Raw genomic sequence first — 19,163 nt, forward strand, 5'->3', positions numbered from 1 at the left:
TGCTGATTTCTCCTCTTTGGTAAGTAGAAACCCTCTGCTGTCATTATACAGAGATTAAATGCCCTAGGCATATCATAAATATGTACTTTTCTCAATTATACTGACAGAGAGCCAACATACCCAAGCTGCATCTTGGACCCAATTAAAATGCATCTGCACACCTATCAGCAAAACACTGCATATATGACAGTGAAAGCTGACATTTGAACCTCTCTCGATTGTCCTCAGCTCTTCTTTTAACAGCATGAGCAGCAATATTAACCTCAAGACTCCTAATTGACATGACACTTACAAATGGCCTGAGCAACTCTTCATACATGTATTTCATCATAGCAAACCATTGCTCATTTCTGTGGCTACTAATTTGTGATCCACTGATATGTGAGTCATGATTAATTCCACAGCATGTTGGAAGAGTAATACAGAATAGTAATTTAGACTTGCTAATGCTTTAAGGTTGTAGCGTTCTTTTAGCTTTGTTCAGATAGTTTTGTTGAAACCTTTTATAAGCTGCGTATCAGTTTTTTCCTGACTCATAATACAAAGAAGAAGACTCAGTAAATTATTATTTTGTTGTCCACATATCCCATTATATACATTTTTTTGTGAACTATATCTTATACTCCAACAAACTCATAACTGGTAAAACAGTGAAAAAAATCAGGCCATGAACTTTTAAGTATGTGATGGAAATGGCCAACTGTCACAAAAAGTCCCGAACAACCACACACAGTTGACTGGATCTGCCTCTAACAAAACACAGTCACTCCTCCTATATCTTGACTGGGATTTATGTGATAGCAGCATTAATAAAAGAAGTTTACTTCATGACAAGTGTATCATTGGCATACATGCTGCGTTGGAGATGCTAGCAACCTTGCTAAAGAAAAGGACTGGAAAACATCAGAAACACGACTGTTTCTGCTGATAAGGGCCTAACTTCTCAGTATTGCATCTAATCTTATCTTCTGATCTCAATTAAACTTTTTCTCCTAAATTCCAGTTTGGAGGGTTCATGCTGGCCTGGACATACCCAAGTGGAACTAACCAAAACAAACAGAACTGCCACCGGAGGACCAGGGGAGCACTGCCAGCAGTCACCACACACAGTTCAATCACATGAGAAACATTTCTCCTATGTTTCTTTTTTAAGCTTTTATGCATTTTATGAGGAATAAATTCACCCAGTGGACATACAACTTTATAGTAGCACCATATTTTGGAAGTACACCGAATAAGGCAGCAGATTTTTTCACAGGAAATGGTCCTGCATTTTACCAAAAGTAAAATTCATAAACACAGATATATTCTGTATGTATTTCTGCTCACAGAAATGAGCAGTTCTGCTCAACACTGAGCTTTCTATTCATCCCATGTAGCTTCATGGACTTAAGTAAGCTTCTTTCATTAGGAGCGTAGTACACATCCTATGGTAATAGTTCTGTTTTTCTCAAGACTAGAAAAACTAAATTTCTAGCAAAGTTCTCCTTACTAGGGGGATTAATATTGGGCAGTATAGCTCCCTTCCAATACAAAAAGTCAGGAGGGTACAGGATGTTATCAAGAGCTAGAAAACCGTGCTTCTCTTTTCCACAGTGTTTTCTGCCAAGCAGCATCTTCATGGTCATCATGTTCTGCACAGAGTATGGTGCAATTACATACAGTTCTTCTAACACTCTGAATCTATCCAAACCCATTAAAACCAGCAATGGTGATATCCATCTACTGCAAACAGAAAGCCAGCCCCATGCAGCTGGTCAGCTCACTGCAATGTGCAATCCCTGGCTGACGTTTGGAGCTGAAAGAACAGATTCTTCTTCTGCTCTTGGCATCAGGAAGCACTTTTCTATGTGCTCTTTCACAGGCTGCCAGAAAGGGTTTCTTGGCCCACGCTTTGGGAACGAGTGGTGCAACAATCTCAGCCCCTGACAGCATCTGGCAAACCTAACACATCAGAATAGAAATGTCAAGACATTAGGAAAACAGGTAAGTCACAGCTCCTTGCCCAAAACCTGCTGGTTTTCCTTATTGTCCCTTTGCTGTAAGAGGCTTGGTGAACAAATTGCAACCAGAGTTGACCCTAGAAAAGGTCAGGGAACACTTGCTGAGGCTTGGCATCGGCAGGTCCTCCGCACCCCATTCCCTACGCTTAGGAAGAATGTACTCATGTCTCAGAGGGGTGGCCAGCAAAGGGAAGACAGTAAATTTCAGGTTTTTCATGGCAAATGGACAGTGGTGTGTATGGTACAAAATCTGTGGTTAATATGAAATAACACATGCATAAGAATGAGGTATGACATCAAATCCTTAACGTAATGGGAAGAATTTTAGCTTTTAAAAACCACGTGTTTCTCATTACCAATTTCCTATCCTTGTGCCTTACTCTTACATCCTTATACTGATACAAGATGACGCTATAATTGCTACTTTGACAATTCACTGATGATGTCAAGAAAGGGTGGTGGTCAGAACACACTGCAACAGGAACAAACAGACGATGCTCTACTCATTTCATGAGTGAAATGCCACTGTTTTCTTGCTACACAGAGATGTTGTAGTGCTGGTTATTTTAATGGGGTGACATCCAAGGACATCCAGGGTTTTTTTCACAAATGAATAAGGCAGACATACGATTTTACAAGTCTGAGGGGATCTGAGACATAGTGAAAGAAATTACTTGCCCAAACTCAACAAAGAAGTCTGAATGAGCCATGACTGCAGCCGATTTCCTTTTGTTAAGGGACTGTGTGCACATATGCTTCCTCACGGCAGGCTCTATTCCCTCACTATATCGTAAAATATTTGAAAACAACAATTAGCATTTAATTGTGAAGAACAAACTTCCAAAGGCAGTGAAAAGCAGATGGAGCAAGAACAATGTCATCTGAATTGTCATAATTAACCACTCATTTTTCCTTTGGAAGCTGAGTTGCAGAATCCTAACAAGGGTTTCCTCCTTATTTTAGGAGCCATACACAATTTAATTCATTCATTGTAAATGTTCAGTCATCCACATTGAAGGCTAATGAAAGTTTAACTAATTGATTAAAGAATGGGTTAATTAGTTAACCAATACTGTAATTCTCTGAAAGTTAAAATTATACCTCATCTTATTAGAAAGACAGTCCAGAAAAATCTGCTATGAATCATATATGTTAACAGTCTCTGTGGCTGCAGTGCCAGTGACTTTTCTATAAATAACAGTAAGACTCAGTTAATAGCTTATTTGCCACATGCACCTCTTTGGAACCACATGTGATATCTCCATGCTGACCTGAACACCAAGGGAGAAAATGAAATGTTCCCAGACTTGATTAACACCTAAATAAGCATTTTATTTTGCTTAGTGGCAGAGAAAAAACAGTAATTTTGAATCACCCCTATCTTGAAGGTGACCCCGTGCAAAATGACATCAGGTTGTCGCCCTCACCACAACCTGATGCAATTTCAGGTGTTAGAAAAGGCAACACCATGATATGTATTCAGGCTATTGCAATAAAAGCACAGGAGATGACTCTTCAGATTTTATCAAGCTATTGCTGTAGGTGATGGCCCAGGTTAATTTTGCCCCATTTCAGGTCAGGAGAGGATTAATCTTTATTACAAAGATCCAAGTCACACTTTAAAAATACCCATCTCTCTGTACTGATCACAGAAGTAACCTGAGGAGACTATATTCATAGGTCAAGCAGCACAGCTAAGCCAGATCAATCTGGGGCCAAGAGTTGGATTCTGCAATTCTCAAAGTCTTGAACTTCTCATTGGCAATTTTGAATGCAGATCAACTAAATCAGAAAATTATTTAGTCTGCCTTTTTATTTTTGCATACCATTTTTCCATAGGAAGACCAGGTTATTTACAGAGAAGAGTTCTCTTCCACTGTATCACTAACAAAAATGCGCCTGTATGTCTACAAATTAACTAATTGTAGTGCAGTAGCTTTTCCTACGTTTCAGAAAATAATTAACTGACTTTACCTTTACCCAGTATTCCCCTTAAAGAGATGGACCCTTAAAAATGATGAAGGCAGCAGTGGTTTCTAGGGATGAGGTGTCTGAGAAAAGACTATTATGGGCCTACCATATAATAATTGCTTTGAGATTTATCAATAATCCAAAAACTACCCACATGACAGGACAGATCAGGCTGTGAAACACTGAGTGCTCTTTTCCAGTTTAAGTCCAAGGGCACAGAAAGCTGATAAAGCCTGTTTTGCTTTCTCTGAGTCCAAAAGAAATTGCTTTGTTTGTTTGCTAGGGGTGATTTAATATGGAAGGAGAGCAGCTCAGAGGCTTGGAATTATACAGTGGCACAGAGAGACCAGAGAAGCAGCAGGATCATGATTCTCAATGTCCTGACTTTTGGGCTTAATTTCACTTTCATCAAAATCAACAGCAAAACTTGCCATCAACTTCAAACCTACCTTATACCCAGTGTGGTCCTTTCCCTCACAAAAGAAAAAAAGAAAAAAATTCTTGGAATTATAAAAATCTACGCCTACAGGTTTGTTCAAGTATGATTTCACTTTCTTCCCCTACTATTTCTCCTAATATTTTTGAAGAGGGACAATAACGTTAATGATGGGAAGAATTCTTAAGGAGGAAACCTGCTAACATTTAAAACTTTAGCAAAAATGGGTGCTAACAAGGTTATGCTTACCAAGATGCTTCAAAAATAGCATGCCACTAAATGAGAGCCTCATATATGGTATCTTGTTTGTTTGCCAGTTTCCACCAAGCCTCACCACTGCCGTATCTACCACCTTTCTCTCAGATGCCACACGTTCTGCCTTGCCTCAAGACCATTTTGCCATCAATATGCGAACCATTGTTTTTCTTGCACACAGTAATCCAATCAAGGAAGCAGAAATAAAACTTCCTACAGCACACTGCGGCTTGAAAGCCACGGGTTTCTAAGAAGATTAAATGAAAGAGAGAACCACATCCTGACACTTAAGCCCAAAACTACGGCATGAGTTTGCAATTCAGTCCATGTCTGCTACTGAGCCTATTGCTGTTATTTTAAGATGAGAGTCTGCGTTTCTTTACGCATGTCCATGTGTGAGATTATAAAACAACATTTATTTTCCATGGCCCTTAATACGAAAGAAGAGGTTGCATGTTTTTTGGATGCTAAATATATATATACTATATATTACATTCTAAATACCCTTATGAAATTGCTTGCAAGCGAAAAATGGACAAAGGAAGTTATCCAAATAATTCAGTAAGTCATTTCAATACTAATATATTTTAAAATACTGATTTTCAAATTGATATTTGCAAATAATTACTAATGTATTCGCAAATGTATGTACTAATATATTTGCAAATAATTAGAGAATGGGTCTAGCAACTTTTCTATTCCTTTGCTTAAGCGACTTATGTTTTCTGGGTAGATACTTAAAGTGAAGAAAGTAATACTTTAAACTAACGTCCAAACTTACTGCACAGTTTCTTGCTTATGTAACAAATTTTAGTTACTGTAATTCCAGCTGTTGGCCTTTCCTCTGAATAAGAAATGGCCTTTTCTCTGCATGAAATGTCATGTAGTGAAGAACAGTGCCCTGGGCCATTTCCATGATAGAATCAAGTCCTGATTACCTCACTGGAAAGCGAGAAATCATCCCTCTCCAGTGATGCAGACCTCCTGTTTCTATCCCTGTAGAGGCACAGGATAGCAGGAATTACTAATATGATATATTAAGGTATAATAAAATATGTCAATAGCTCAGTACGTCATGTCCTCGGCCTCAGGCAGGAGTGATTTGTTCCTTGGAAGGAGTCCAAATGTAAGGAGAAAACACAGACATATTTTTCTGAAGAGCTAATCTGGAAAAAAAACTATGAGAAATGTGCTGCTCAGTAATTTTAAATATTTGAGTAAGTCTTATGGAAGTGGATTACTAGGCAGAGGACAGGTGAAATGATATAGGAAGCATGCCAATTACATCCTATGGATCTCCACTGTATCTCATATGGCTTACCTGGCACCTTTCAGACATGATTACATGTGCACGCGTGCATGTGTATACATAGGTGTGCCTATACACACACACCCCCCCAACTGGTAAACGGTTCCAGTACAGACTGAGAACGAGACAATTAGAAGTTTATAAAAATCACTTCATTATAATGTGTGGAACAGGATTCTGAGTGGCAGCAAGTAGTGATTTTATCTCAGAAACTGAACACAAAACCCAATAGCAATATTCCTCCAAATTTTAGTCCATGATCATTCTCTGACTAAGTTTTAGAGGAATTTTGCTGCTGGTTTTGAGTGAGAGGAGGCTCAGGTATTCTGTCTGTGACTTCTGGAGAGAAACTAGCATTGCTGTGCCTGCTTCAAAGATACATACATACCTCGTTCTGAACTGGAGAACTTAACAGTTTTTCATGGTTTTCAAAAGAGAGGAAATAATAACCACTTCTTAATCCAAACTTTGCAGAGTATTTTATAATTATTTATATCATTGCAGCGTTTAAAAATCCAGCCAAGATGCAGCCTTCAAACAGGATATGCCTCCACCCAGAAACATTCTAAATTAAAACAAAGTGTAGCAAATAAATGCAATGAATATTAAGAATAAAGCAGAAAAATAAGAGTATTTAAATAGCAATAGAATTATACAGAAACAAAAAATAGCTGCTAGACAGCATGATGCTTTCAAATTACTTCAGATGACTGCTTTAAAAATGTGCAAGTAACTTAATATGAACTACTTCTAACTACTACTGGACAAAGCAATTTCTGGAGTTCCAAACTCTGAGTTTTTTCCACTCAAACATATGATTGCTACAAATCTTAGCTAAATGGTAACTTGGTGATTGTGCCTGGTAGCAATAAAAGGGATTTAATTAGTAATTTGATAAAAGCTTACACCACAAATTAAGCAACAAAATTAACATCTGATTAATCCCAAGAGGTGCTCATCCTCTAGTGTCACAAACCCTGCAAACCTCAACCTTCTCCACTGGGCAAAAGCCTACATATTTAGACAGGTCTCAAACGATGCCCTGGAGGTCACCAAACACAGGCTGTGACAGCAGATGTGCCTTTTTCTTAGTGCTCTGTATCTGCTAGAGCTGTTTTACAGCAATGTGAAAGGGTGAAAAGTTTACAGTAGCTGGTTATGCAATAAATGTCACTGGTATTACCACTGACTTTAGACTAGACTCCCAGCAGTAAGCAGTTAAGAGGTGATAAAGCAGGATTAATTCCTGAGGAAAATTTATGATTAATTTGTCAGTGTAGTATGCAGCACAAATTCCCTGCTATTTTTATTCTTCATCGAACAAGAAATTATTTTGCACCAATCTATTCATCCCTTAAGTGTAGCACCTCATAGCGGTGTTAACATCATTGCACACACACCTTTAAGCCTATGCTCACACACTCACCTTAAAAGAAGTCATCCAAGATCATTGCTATTTATGGCTATTCATGTAAATAAATACAACTTCAATGATACAGAGGACAGTGGAATAGTAATGGAATAGTGCAAAACACAGTAATTGGGCAGTAACTATTATTTGAACTGCCCTGACAAAATTGTATCTGACAAGGACAGTAAAATTACCCAAAGTGAGCCACTGTTGACTAAGGCAGAGCAGTAGTTATACCGCTAGATAAAGCTGCTTTGGAGGCAACGTGAGCTCTGAACTCTCCACCTGCTGCAGAAACAAGTACATGATCCAACACTTAAAACTCTCATTGACCTCCCAAGCCATGAGGCTCACCTCTACTGCCAGCAAGGCAATGGCTGTTTTTCTAAGACTGCATTTTTTTCATTTCCTCTTTTCAGATAGGAACACATGTAAGCCAACAAACCACCAATGACAGCAAATAGCAACTGTATTTCCTCAAAGTTACAGGTATTGCCTGCAAAATAATGAAATATGTGGTAATGTACTACAATCTATTTTCTGTCAGATGTAATTGGTTTGCCAAAAGTATGCCCTAAGGCTGCTCTAACAGGATTTTCAGTTTGCCTGCAACAGTGACCTGCGCTTAACAATACAATTGCAAGAATTTCACACACAAAAATTTACAACAAAACCAAACTAAACCCAAACCATCTGATCTGCCTGCTTTCCCAAAAAGCAAAACAGAGCATCAACACTACTATTTTGACTTAGGTCCTATCATACAAAAGATGCTGCCTTCTACCAGATGCATCATTGACTGATGCTTGCAAAGATCTATTGCTAGATCGTATAGAGAAATAAACTATTTCTTTACATTACCTCCTGGACATCTATGTGTAATAAATAACCAGCAACTCAGTGACAGCTTGGATGATGAGGAAAAGACTGATGGTATGCTCACTATATAGAAGGCTAGGCATATATCACTGTACATAAAATTATATACATGATGAATCATATTTTCTTACCAGGTACTCTGAATGGCATTTATCTTTTTCCACCATGAGCTACTGAGGGGAAGAACTGTGATTTCATACAGTTGTCTAAGCACCTAGTGTGATGGAGACCAGATTATCGTCTCGGTACTTTGGTACGAAAATTAATTAACAGTTAAACATTTGTGTCTGTGTTAAAACCAAACAATACAGAGTCAAGAGCGTTCTATAAGGAAGGAGTTCCCATTGACAGCCCAAATTTCCAGGATTTTTAAATGCACAGCTAAGTATTACTAAGGTATTTGGTTTGTTCTGACAAAGGAAGATAGTGATTTTCAAGAGAAGTACTTAATGAAGGGTTTTGGATCAAAATCACAAAACCAATCCCCTTTCTTTTTCTAAACCACCTGTATCTCACCTTATGATGCATAACAACTGATATGTGCATAATAAATTCATTACAATTATCTGATTTTGCTCTAGCTTGTCATTTCAGGTTCTAAAAAAGCTGCCGGTAGCAAGAATTTGAATCGCTAGTTTGTGCCAATAGCACACTTACTGCTGCACAGATTAATGGAACCAGCCATTAAGTTAAATAATAAAAAGTGATATTTAAATAAGAGCTGGCTGAAATACAATGGAATATGGCAAATCCAGGTTAAGGTGAAGGAAACACCATTCTTTATTCTACAGAATTAGTAACATCACACTAATCATAGTTTGCAGGTTACGCAAAACATTGTAGATGACTGGGGAGAAATTAAGAAATCTTATTCTTTATATTAAAATTTGCTTTATAAATAGCAAAAAAAAAGGTTGCTAAATAGATAAGAGATGTCTTAATCAATTGTTATAGGTGTTAGAGCTGTTTACTTATACTCATCTCTAATACCTCTTCCCATCTGTTCTATACCTCATGTATAAAACACTTTCAATACTCATTCATCCCACATAGATCTTTTAAAGTGTAAACTTTCAGACTTCCTTTGTCTCCGTATTTCTTTGCTTTGCTGACTAAAATGAGATTTTGAATTTTGTTTGAAAGGACCAAGGGAAGCTATTTTAATTTTTACATACTGGTACTGTATTGATTGCTGTTTACCAGAAAGCACTCACTGGTTTTGTATGTTTGTTGTCTGTACCTAAGGGGTAAAAGGTTAATAAATGTCCAAATCCCACATTGCCTTACACCATCTTTATAAAATATACAAATGTCCAACCACAAGCGACAGACAATAGGAACCCAGACCGTCCACTTTAGGTTTAGTCCTTTCAAAAGCTTTCTGCACAGGTAGTCTCTAACTTCTATGGTTAAAAAGCCTGGCTTTCAATAAACACCAGACAAACGTGGGGACATACCTTATTTTTAAGAACTGTCCTGACCATTACACTTTTCCACTTCTACATCGCTTTTGTTATGGGACTTTCTTCAGTATGAATGTACTCTCCATTATGCAGTAACAAATTCAAACTGGTTATAACCTTATTCTACAGTTAAAAAAACAAAATGCCTGAATTCTTGGAAACAATTTCAGAAGGAGAAAGGACCCAAAAGGGGCTGTTTTCTGTTTTTCCACTCAGTGGAAAACTGAGTCCTGCTAATAAAATCAACAAAACCCCAGAACATTAACAGGGCAGAAGCACTTCATCAAAACTAATTTTTTGGCATATGGCCCTGGCGGTGTAGTGCTGGTTGCCGACGGGGTGTCACCACTCAGAGGCCAAGGCCACCCTAAAGTCAGCAGCGCCCAAAACATCACTGTACTGTGGCACCCTCAACACTGCAACAAGCACTGCCCTAGGGCAGCTTCCACCACCCACATCTGACACTTTAGGTAAGATAGATACCTACACCTGGTACATGGTGTGGATGGCTCACTACTGCCTTTTAAAACAAGGCCAGAAAAAGTAGGGGAGTCAGCTGTGCCTTGCCATCCAAAGCTTTTATATGATGAGTGGGGCACCACATAAAGTGAGCAGTGAATGTGAGAGATCTGTATATAATCGCATAAAAGTTGAGCACTCTCACCACCAGAATCTGAAGAGCTTGTGAAAGCCACTGGATTTTGTTAAATATTAGTTTGGGAGGTAAATTTGGAGAACAAGCTTAGGAAAAAAAGTAGAGGAAAGTGGCTTAGATGGAAAAGCAGTACCATGCTGCTCCACCCATGTCTGGCATTTATGAGAAAGCCTGGAAGCGAAACTATGGCATCTGAGGATCCTCTCTGTTTAAAAGTGAAGCTCCTTCAGAGTTTAAGTACCCGCAAGCAGGCAGATATTTTGAGGTCTGGTGATACTGATTTGGGGATTGAAATTCCACCTACAGTCTCCTGTAGCTCCCACATCCTGTTGAGGATCTGGACCAAAGTACCCAAGACTGAGATGACAGAGGGAAAAACATTTATAAAGTCTCCAGACTTTGGGACTCCATATTCCTCTTTTTGTACAGCTTCTAGCACAACAAATTTCATCATGTCTGGAGTTCTTCTGAAATAGAGCATGGTGAACATTTGCCAACACAGCTGGTTTTGTGCAGCCTCTAAGAAGTATCATCTGACTTCTTTTTAATTACATATGCTTCTTATTTTTAAATATATTGATGGATATGTTGTGCTCTTGCTGTTAATTAAAGGTGGCACAGCCTTCCTTTTCCCAGCACAATTAGCAAGGGTTGCCTAATGAATCATAGTGGATGGCCATGATTTAAGAGCATTCAATCTATACTGCATTTCCATGCTGTCACTTTCTACTCATTACCAGGGTACATACATACAAAACCAAGAGACTCCAGTGGTGAAAACGACCCTAATCATTGCTTTATAGTCAATAAATTACTGAGAGGCACTAAAATAAACTGAGAATAGTATCCATTTCACTGTACTAATGGTTGCATATATAAAGTATCAGCCTTTGGGTATGTCAGTAATAGCCCTAAATTAAATCAATGCTAAATACTCAAGGCAAATTAACTAACAGTTACTGCTACCTGAGTAACGTTAAGTTAACACAGAAGTAACTTGAGAGTTTTTGAGATAATAAAAGCAACTAAAACATAACACAAAACCAGGCTTTTATCAAAACAAAACATGGTACATGGACAGTGATGATGCTTATGTTCCAAACGTACTTAAAACAATGCAATCATCTTGTATATGTTGGCATGCAAGATCCAGATACTTGTAGCTCTATATTCACACACATACTTGCCCAAGTAGACCAACTGTGAAATGTCTGTAGAATAAGACTCCAATCTCCCAATGAACTATGAAACACCGCTTTAAAATATCTTCTGGTGGTGGTTAGAGAAGAAAGGCTATTCTATAGGTAGAGTTACAGTTACTGGGTCTGTGGATTCAACATTAAGAAGCCCTGAAAAAGAACTGTTCAGGAGTTCAAACCAACTACAAACTCAGACCTTTTGCAGATTCCAGTTTTTCCTGTACCGGTGCAGGTAATTTGTGTTTTGCCTTAAAGAAACACATATTAGATCATACATTGTAACAGTGACTGGGCATGTGCAGTGTTAATACAGCCACCAAGCAGAGAAGTACCTAAAAATACTGTTAACAACCTTTCCTTTAGAATGCAAATACTGCTATTAAATACAATATGGCAACACTTGAGATCAGTATAGATCTTAAAATACTACACACAAGCTATTCAAGTTTCTTAAGACAACAAAATTGGCAATAAAATAATGTCAAACTATGTCTTGTTGGTAAAAATAGCTCATTTTCCAAATGCAGTTCTCTGTATATGTAGAAAAACTGTAAATGTCTTGTATATACCATAAGCTATTTATCTAAAATGGTACTGTCAGTGAAACAGATGTCATCGCACAATATCCCTGTGCCACCCACATTCTGTTCTCCTAGTTGCCAAACAGAACTGTTTTGAGTTATTTACTGAGCAATCAGATTCAAGTACTTCTGCAATGATCTCCATGCCACATTAAAGAAAAAAAAGTACTTAAAAACTGAAAGGTAATTTCACACGATGTTTTACCATGATCTAATATATTCAACATGCCTTCACCAGTACAGACTATGAAGAAAAGACTGAAACCTTAGCAGAAGGTCAAAAAGTCTTATTTTTAAGAACTTTGTACATCAGCTTTTTCCATTTTCCTCTTCCTGTCCATTATACTCAATTTCAAGCTTCTATTTTTAAACATCTTCACTCAGCTGAGGCAGATGTAGAATTAATATCAAAGTTTCCTCCCCAGTCCTAAAAAATCACCTATTCTTTGCAGGATAACTACATAAAACCTAAAAATCATGCCACAGAACGTTAGGCTGCAAGGGACTTTTGGAGGTATCTGGTGGTGGGATCACACCACCTACTGTAAGGCCCATTCAGGGCAGCCCACAGGGCTCAGTGTCACTTGTCAGGAACCCATCTTGGTCTGCATATGCCATATGACATCCTACATTGTAGAACTTAGCCATCTGGTTTTTATTCTGTCTTTTCATGCTGTCTTGCTTGGTTTCATCTTTCCTCCTTTTTTCCATCCTTGTCACAGTGATCTCTGGAGTTCATCAGCATCAGACTGCCATCAGGCTTCCTTGAGGGTGAGACGGGGCACGAGACTATCCACAGTTCAAACAGGATCTTGCCAATGCACCTCATGAACTCTATCTGTTCTCATCAGTGCCACCAAATTGTTGCCAAAATTCAAGTTACCAGATTTTCTCAACCTGTACCCTTTAAGAACCCGGACCGTATTTGTTTGAAAGCTTGTGAAGGAAAATAGTGAGCACAATGAAATTCGTATCAAGTACTCTGCCTGCATTCACCTTTGTGCAAGTAACTGACACACTAAAGAAAATAAGATCAGAAAAAGTAGTTAAGTTCAAATATTCAGTTTTCTAGTACAAAAAAGTGCTTTAATTCTTAAAAATGGGGAAGAGAGAAAGGAATCTAAAAGACATCTAGAGATAGGTATGAATTCTAGCAACCCAGTGAATACATCTAGAGCAAATGACAGCTAAGCAGAAAAATCATTTTGTATCTAAGACCTTTTTCTCATGGGAAATACTGTCCTTGAGGATATAAAACTCTCTTCAGCCTTTCAAGATGACTGATAATAAAAGTACTGAAATTAACATTAAAATACATTTTAGTATCTCAAGAGGTTTTTCATCTGATCAGATTTTTACTCTTTGATACTTGTTTGCTAATAAGCCACCTAACCCTTCAACTATCCAGCTTTATGATGCCTTATTTAGACCTCTCAACTTTGTTGAGCTGCTTTCAGATTACAACACAAGGTCTTAAAGATAAATACGGCAGGCACGTTTCTTCAGCAGAACACTTGCCTGTTTGGCCACAGCAGAATCAACAATAGCTGTGCAGGAGTATCGGTTAGAGGACAGAAAAGAATTTTCTACAAACTCTTGAAATGAAGTTCTTTCAAGACACTCTAACCCACCAATTCCAGAGAGCTGCCTAGCAATTCTCTGTCCTAATGGGGAAAACAAGAGTGAAAAAGTTTCCATTAGAAACAACTGAGATCACAAATTCTGCATTTGATATACCAATATGATTATATACAGTTTTATTTTGCACTGACATACCACACTCTTGATGACTGGAAGCAATCTAGGCTAACAGCTAACACTGTAGAAATGAAGCATCCTTTGCCACCAAAAGCCACGACCATCACTTCTGCAATACTTACAATCCCCACTGGTTAGGAAATAAGCACCCATGTGCATTGTATTCACTACTAGGCACTAGATCTCAGACTACAAAAACATTCTATCCTTTGCTTCAGGCAATATATTTTCAAGCTGAAAATCCTAGGCATTTCTATCAGGCTTGGGACTACACGTCATAGTTGTTTGTTTTTTTTTCCCATTTAAAAAACACCAAAAACAATTATCTAATAACAGTAAATAAATGAACACATAACTTCAGTGAGATTCTTTCCAAATAATGTAATCTGTGACATCTTTGCTATCAGAAAATCAGTTCATTCATCCTGCTAAATGCTGTTCAACTCAATAGTAAAATAATTCATAATGAGTTATAATTTCAAGGTGTTATCTGAATATCCAAAAATCTGTCTTTACAGCATGGCTCATAGAAGAAATACATGATCTGATACCTTCAGAAGCTATTTTCCTCATGAAGCAGAAAATATGTATTAGCTAAATTGCAACAAAATTAGAGCATCTCTTTCATCCCCCTCTACCCCTCAATGATTTACGAATAGATTATTTTATCATTTTAATTAACGTTAAGTTAATTCATGAAACATATCTTCATGAAACGTATGATGCAAAGCTTGTGTTTTTAGGAAAAATAGCCAGTTTTCTGATTTTTTTCATCCCTACCTGAATTCTGTGCACCTGTAATATGAATAAACTCTAAGAAAAAGTAATTAATATAACAAACAATAAATGAGTGCTTCTAAAGGTATCTTTTAAAAATAAAGTCCATTGAGAGTACTTTAAAAATTTATTATGTTCAATATGGCTCACAAATGATTTATTCTTCTATCTAGTTGAAAATAATTGAGCACTTACCATGCTATATAGCTACTCTACCCCACCCTATAGCCTGGACGACCCAAGGCAGTTGCTTTTCATATTGACTATTGTTTAAGACTAAGTATAGATTCACATCTCCTTCAAATCCAGTTTATGGACAGATGAAGATGCATTAAACAGTTGCTTCATATACCATAGTCTCTTCCTATCATTACACACTTTTAGAACAAACTGTCAAAGTCCTTACCATGCACTGTGAAATATTACATTATTTAGAAACCAACTAATGTAGTTAAAGAAGCCCTTCATTCATTAGGACAAATACTTTGTTGGTGCTGACACTTCTTTTCATTTACTTATAAAATCCCAATTATGCATTTTGAGAAAGATGAAGATGAGCATGCTGATTTTGGAAAAGGAACGGACCAAAAAGGAAAATATAAAATTACAAGTAAGTGTATAGGTGTTAAACTTGGTTAGAAAATAAAAAAAAATGAGAATTTTCTGGTTTTATTTTTGGCAGGCTTTTTTGTGGCTTGTCCTAGAACTGAAAACACCTGTCCATACTGCTAAAATATCCATCTCTCTCTTCAAAGTTAGGCATATAGGCAGAATCATCAGTTTTCTGAGAATCACACGCAGGTAGCCCGTCTCTCTATCTTCCTGTTTATAAGCCTGTACACTTGTATCAGTGGATTGTGTCTCTTCTGAACCACTCATACAGGGCTATTAAATGAAAGATACAAAACAGCGAACAGTTCCCTGATACTCTGAATAATTACTGGATAATAAAACCTTATCTGATGAATAACCCTATTGTCATATAAAACCAGACATTTCGATTTCAGTATTAATCATCCAATTAACATACTGCTACATACTTAAGTATTTATGGGTTCAGCTTCCTAACTCCCTTAAATATAGACTGCTCTAAGAAGAGAGCTGTTTAAAAGATGATAATAATTGCTGAAGACCCATGGAGCCCTCTGTGCATAAATTCCCTTCTCTACTCATGGCCAGGTATTAGGTCAAAATTTGCAACTAAGCAAACTAATACTGTGAATGGGAAACCATCCTGCTTAAACAGAGGACCTCTGCCTTTTGCCATTGTGGTCACTGTTTTTCCAGAGACTTTTTTCATGTAATTGCCACTAATTACAACTGGAAGGTAACACTGTATATCAGCATCAGTAGATGAAAAACATGTATAAAAATACCTTTGTATAGTGTTCTGAGTGATTTGGTTTTTTGAGGAAGAAAGTGCATTAAAAGTCTTTAAACCACCAAATTTTGTCACAAGATCCTCCCCAGATATTGTCACTGCTTAATCCAAAAGCTTAGGGAAAAAATAGTAGCTGTATCTCAGACGTCATCAATGTGCCAAAATGCTGAGTAAAGGTTTATGTCTTTTTGCTGGCATTTTTTCTTGCTTTCTGTGTGATTAGGATCATTCTGGAGTTAAAAGCTATTGATTTACTAGAAGGCTACCTCATGTTTTATATTTCCAATTCTATTGGACTGATTAAACAAAAAGACCTTTTAGCAAAACATGGAACTTTCTTATATTGCTTACTGTACTATATTAGGATCCTTACGATATAGAAGGGCTCAGCACTTACAAGGACATTGTTATATATATGCTAATTAAAAATTGACCAACCTTTCCTTCAGCGTCTGCTGTTGTTACCTTCTCAACCTTGTTCCTGTTTAAAAATTTCTTCACCCATTCTTCTACTTGAACATTGAACTTCATGAAAGTCACGTAGCAAAAATATGCTGTCAGGAGCGTTAAGCTTTCCCACCACATGATCAAGTTATCCAGAAAAAAGCTGATTAGCAAGATCAAGTCAACGATGTAAAAGGATACATCTCGAAAGAGTGGCCACCAAGTAAGGTTCAAGATCTCTCTAGAAAATAAAGCACACATTCCAATAACAAACAGGATATTGAACACAGCAGATCCCACTATTGTACCAATGCCGACATTGCTGTGGGATATAAACACTCCTATTAAAGAAGTGAAGAGCTCTGGGGCTGACCCACCAGCAGCCATGAAGGTTGCCCCTGCCACATCATCAGATATGCTCAGTTTCTCAGTGATGACAGTCAAGGAAGGAACAAAGAACTCGTCGCAGACTATGGCTAAGGCTATAAACATGTAAATCATTCCAATTACATGGAGCATCACTGCTCCCTTTCTTCTCTCCTCAAGAGAGAAAAGGTCCTTGGGGTACTCTCCCTTGGCATGATCATCTGTTGCATTATCATGGTCAGCTTTGTACTTCACAGAAGCATGTGGGTCTGGAGTGCCGTTTTCATTCTGTTCCGTGAAATCCAACAGAGTTCTTTGGTACCCACGCACCAGCTTTTGGCTATCTAGGCTGCTGGCCAACACCATGCTATGTGGTTCCATCTTGAAAAAGGCACTAACTGAAAGAGAGAAAGTACTAATGGCCACTACACTGACAAGAAGCCCTATAATTCGTATCAGTCTCAGTTTTTTCCTAACATTCTGATGCCGTCTGTAACCGAACAGCAGTTCCTCCAAACACCACTCTCCCAAGACACCAGCAACAGTCTTTTTCTGAAGAGCCATTTTGTGTTCTGTGTGAGATGCTGAGGGAGTCAGATGGATTGTTCCTTCATACTTTTCTCCAGCTTTGAAGTTAGAAGTCCTTTAAAAGTTTTCCCAGAATCAAGTACTTTTACTCTTCATAGGAAGTATTTTCTTCATTCGTCTTGAAAGGACAAATAGGTATTATTAATATTAGTAAAACAGCATGTGATTAGAAGCTTTTAAAAAGCATTTTACAGACTGGGTTAAATTTAGAATTTAAAGCAGAATATTACCAACTGTAACATAAAACCCTGCCACATCCCATCAGACACAGAAACCGTATGTTTGTTTCAGCAGTAACCCTGCTGGTAACAGTCAATCAATACTCAGATCATTTTATGCCTCTCATATGCCTCTGAGCCACTGCTCTCATTTTTTGCTGACAAAAAATCCTAGTGGAAGGTAAAAACTGTCCCCAAATTTTGCGTAAAAATGAGGAAACTACTATTTTAATGGATACACCAAAGATTATTACCTTCTGTAATTACTTTCCACCATGATCATGTAACGTCCAAATCCCAAATGCAGGGACAGTAATGTATGAAAAAGCAATCAAAGTGCTAACAAGCATTTCATCAGACCTTTAGGCAGCTGAGGCGGTATTAATTGAGATGTTATGCATGCATAGAGCAACCGTCATTGATATGTAGGTAAAACACTATGCCGTTGGAACAGGATCGAAATGAAGATTTAACACATCCAAAGTTTCTTTAATTCCTCTGCAAAATCAACTCAAGTTTACACGGAGAACTCCGCTTGCTTCTGATCAAACCTAGGACACTAGCTTGGACTAGCTACAACAAAATTTTCATTCACCTCTGGTTTTGTTTTGGTTTAATGTCACACATTCAGCTAGAAATGTAGGAAGTTACTAAGAATACCTATGTAGCAAGTATCTTTTAAAAGTGCTCCTCTTACAGATCCTTAAGAAAATAGTTTAAATTTACAGAAGAGTTGATCCTGAAACAAATGAAACGGTGAGAAATTAAACTATGTGAGAAGGACTATTCACGTATGCCAGAGCCGAGCATATTAGATCAACAGCACTTTTAAAAGAGGAAAAACACACTATATAATAACAGGTGCTTTGATTACTGAATTTGAAGAATATATGTAATGAAGAAAGTAGTTATGTATGCATTATGCATAGTAAGTTGCATTTTATATGACACAAAATATAAAAGTTTCTAAATAAAATTGATTATTAGTCCTTACTATTACGGTCAAAAAATACTTTGTTACACCACTTATTCAAGTGATACACAGTAATAGCTGAATACTGACCAATCTATCAATCAGTACAATACTGATTTTGTATTCTCAAAATACAGAATTACAACTATTACATGCAGTTATTTATATAAAAGTTACTAAGTCACGTGGTTTCTCCTGATTTTTACGAACAGCTTCCATACTAAGCAGATGTCATAGAGACATACTCCATCTGCAAGACACAGCACCACAGCGGAGATATTTTATTCTCCACCTTAGAGTTACTGCTCACCGGACTGCCATAAAAGCATTAAGGAGGAAAGATACCGGAACGGCGCTACCGCTACTGCGCGCAATTTACGGCGGATGGGCCGATCACCCCACACCCTTATAAATCACGCGAATGGGAAATAGGAAAAGCGCCCGGGCTGTCCGTCCTCTGCCCTGAAACTCGCACAGCAGCGCCCAGCCAGACCGC

At 37.7% G+C, this 19,163-nt stretch overlaps 1 protein-coding gene across 2 annotated transcripts in view; it reads right to left on the reverse strand.

Annotated features, from left to right (window-relative positions):
* Positions 1 to 17,586, reverse strand: part of SLC24A2 (solute carrier family 24 (sodium/potassium/calcium exchanger), member 2) — a 126,308-nt gene extending 108,722 nt beyond the window's left edge. The window contains exon 1 of one of the 2 annotated variants that reach the window (XM_009328073.1): positions 16,517 to 17,481. In XM_009328073.1, coding sequence (XP_009326348.1) covers positions 16,517 to 17,452 — 936 coding nt within the window. In that variant the 5' untranslated portion in view covers positions 17,453 to 17,481. Of the gene's footprint in view, positions 1 to 16,516 lie in introns of both variants that reach the window. The other variant, XM_009328074.1, reaches the window with a different exon arrangement.
* Between the last annotated feature and the right edge of the window lie 1,577 nt (positions 17,587 to 19,163).

The sequence above is a fragment of the Pygoscelis adeliae genome, unplaced genomic scaffold (genome assembly GCF_000699105.1).
Source record: "Pygoscelis adeliae isolate BGI_AS28 unplaced genomic scaffold, ASM69910v1 Scaffold45, whole genome shotgun sequence".
In the NCBI taxonomy this organism is placed as follows: domain Eukaryota; kingdom Metazoa; phylum Chordata; class Aves; order Sphenisciformes; family Spheniscidae; genus Pygoscelis; species Pygoscelis adeliae.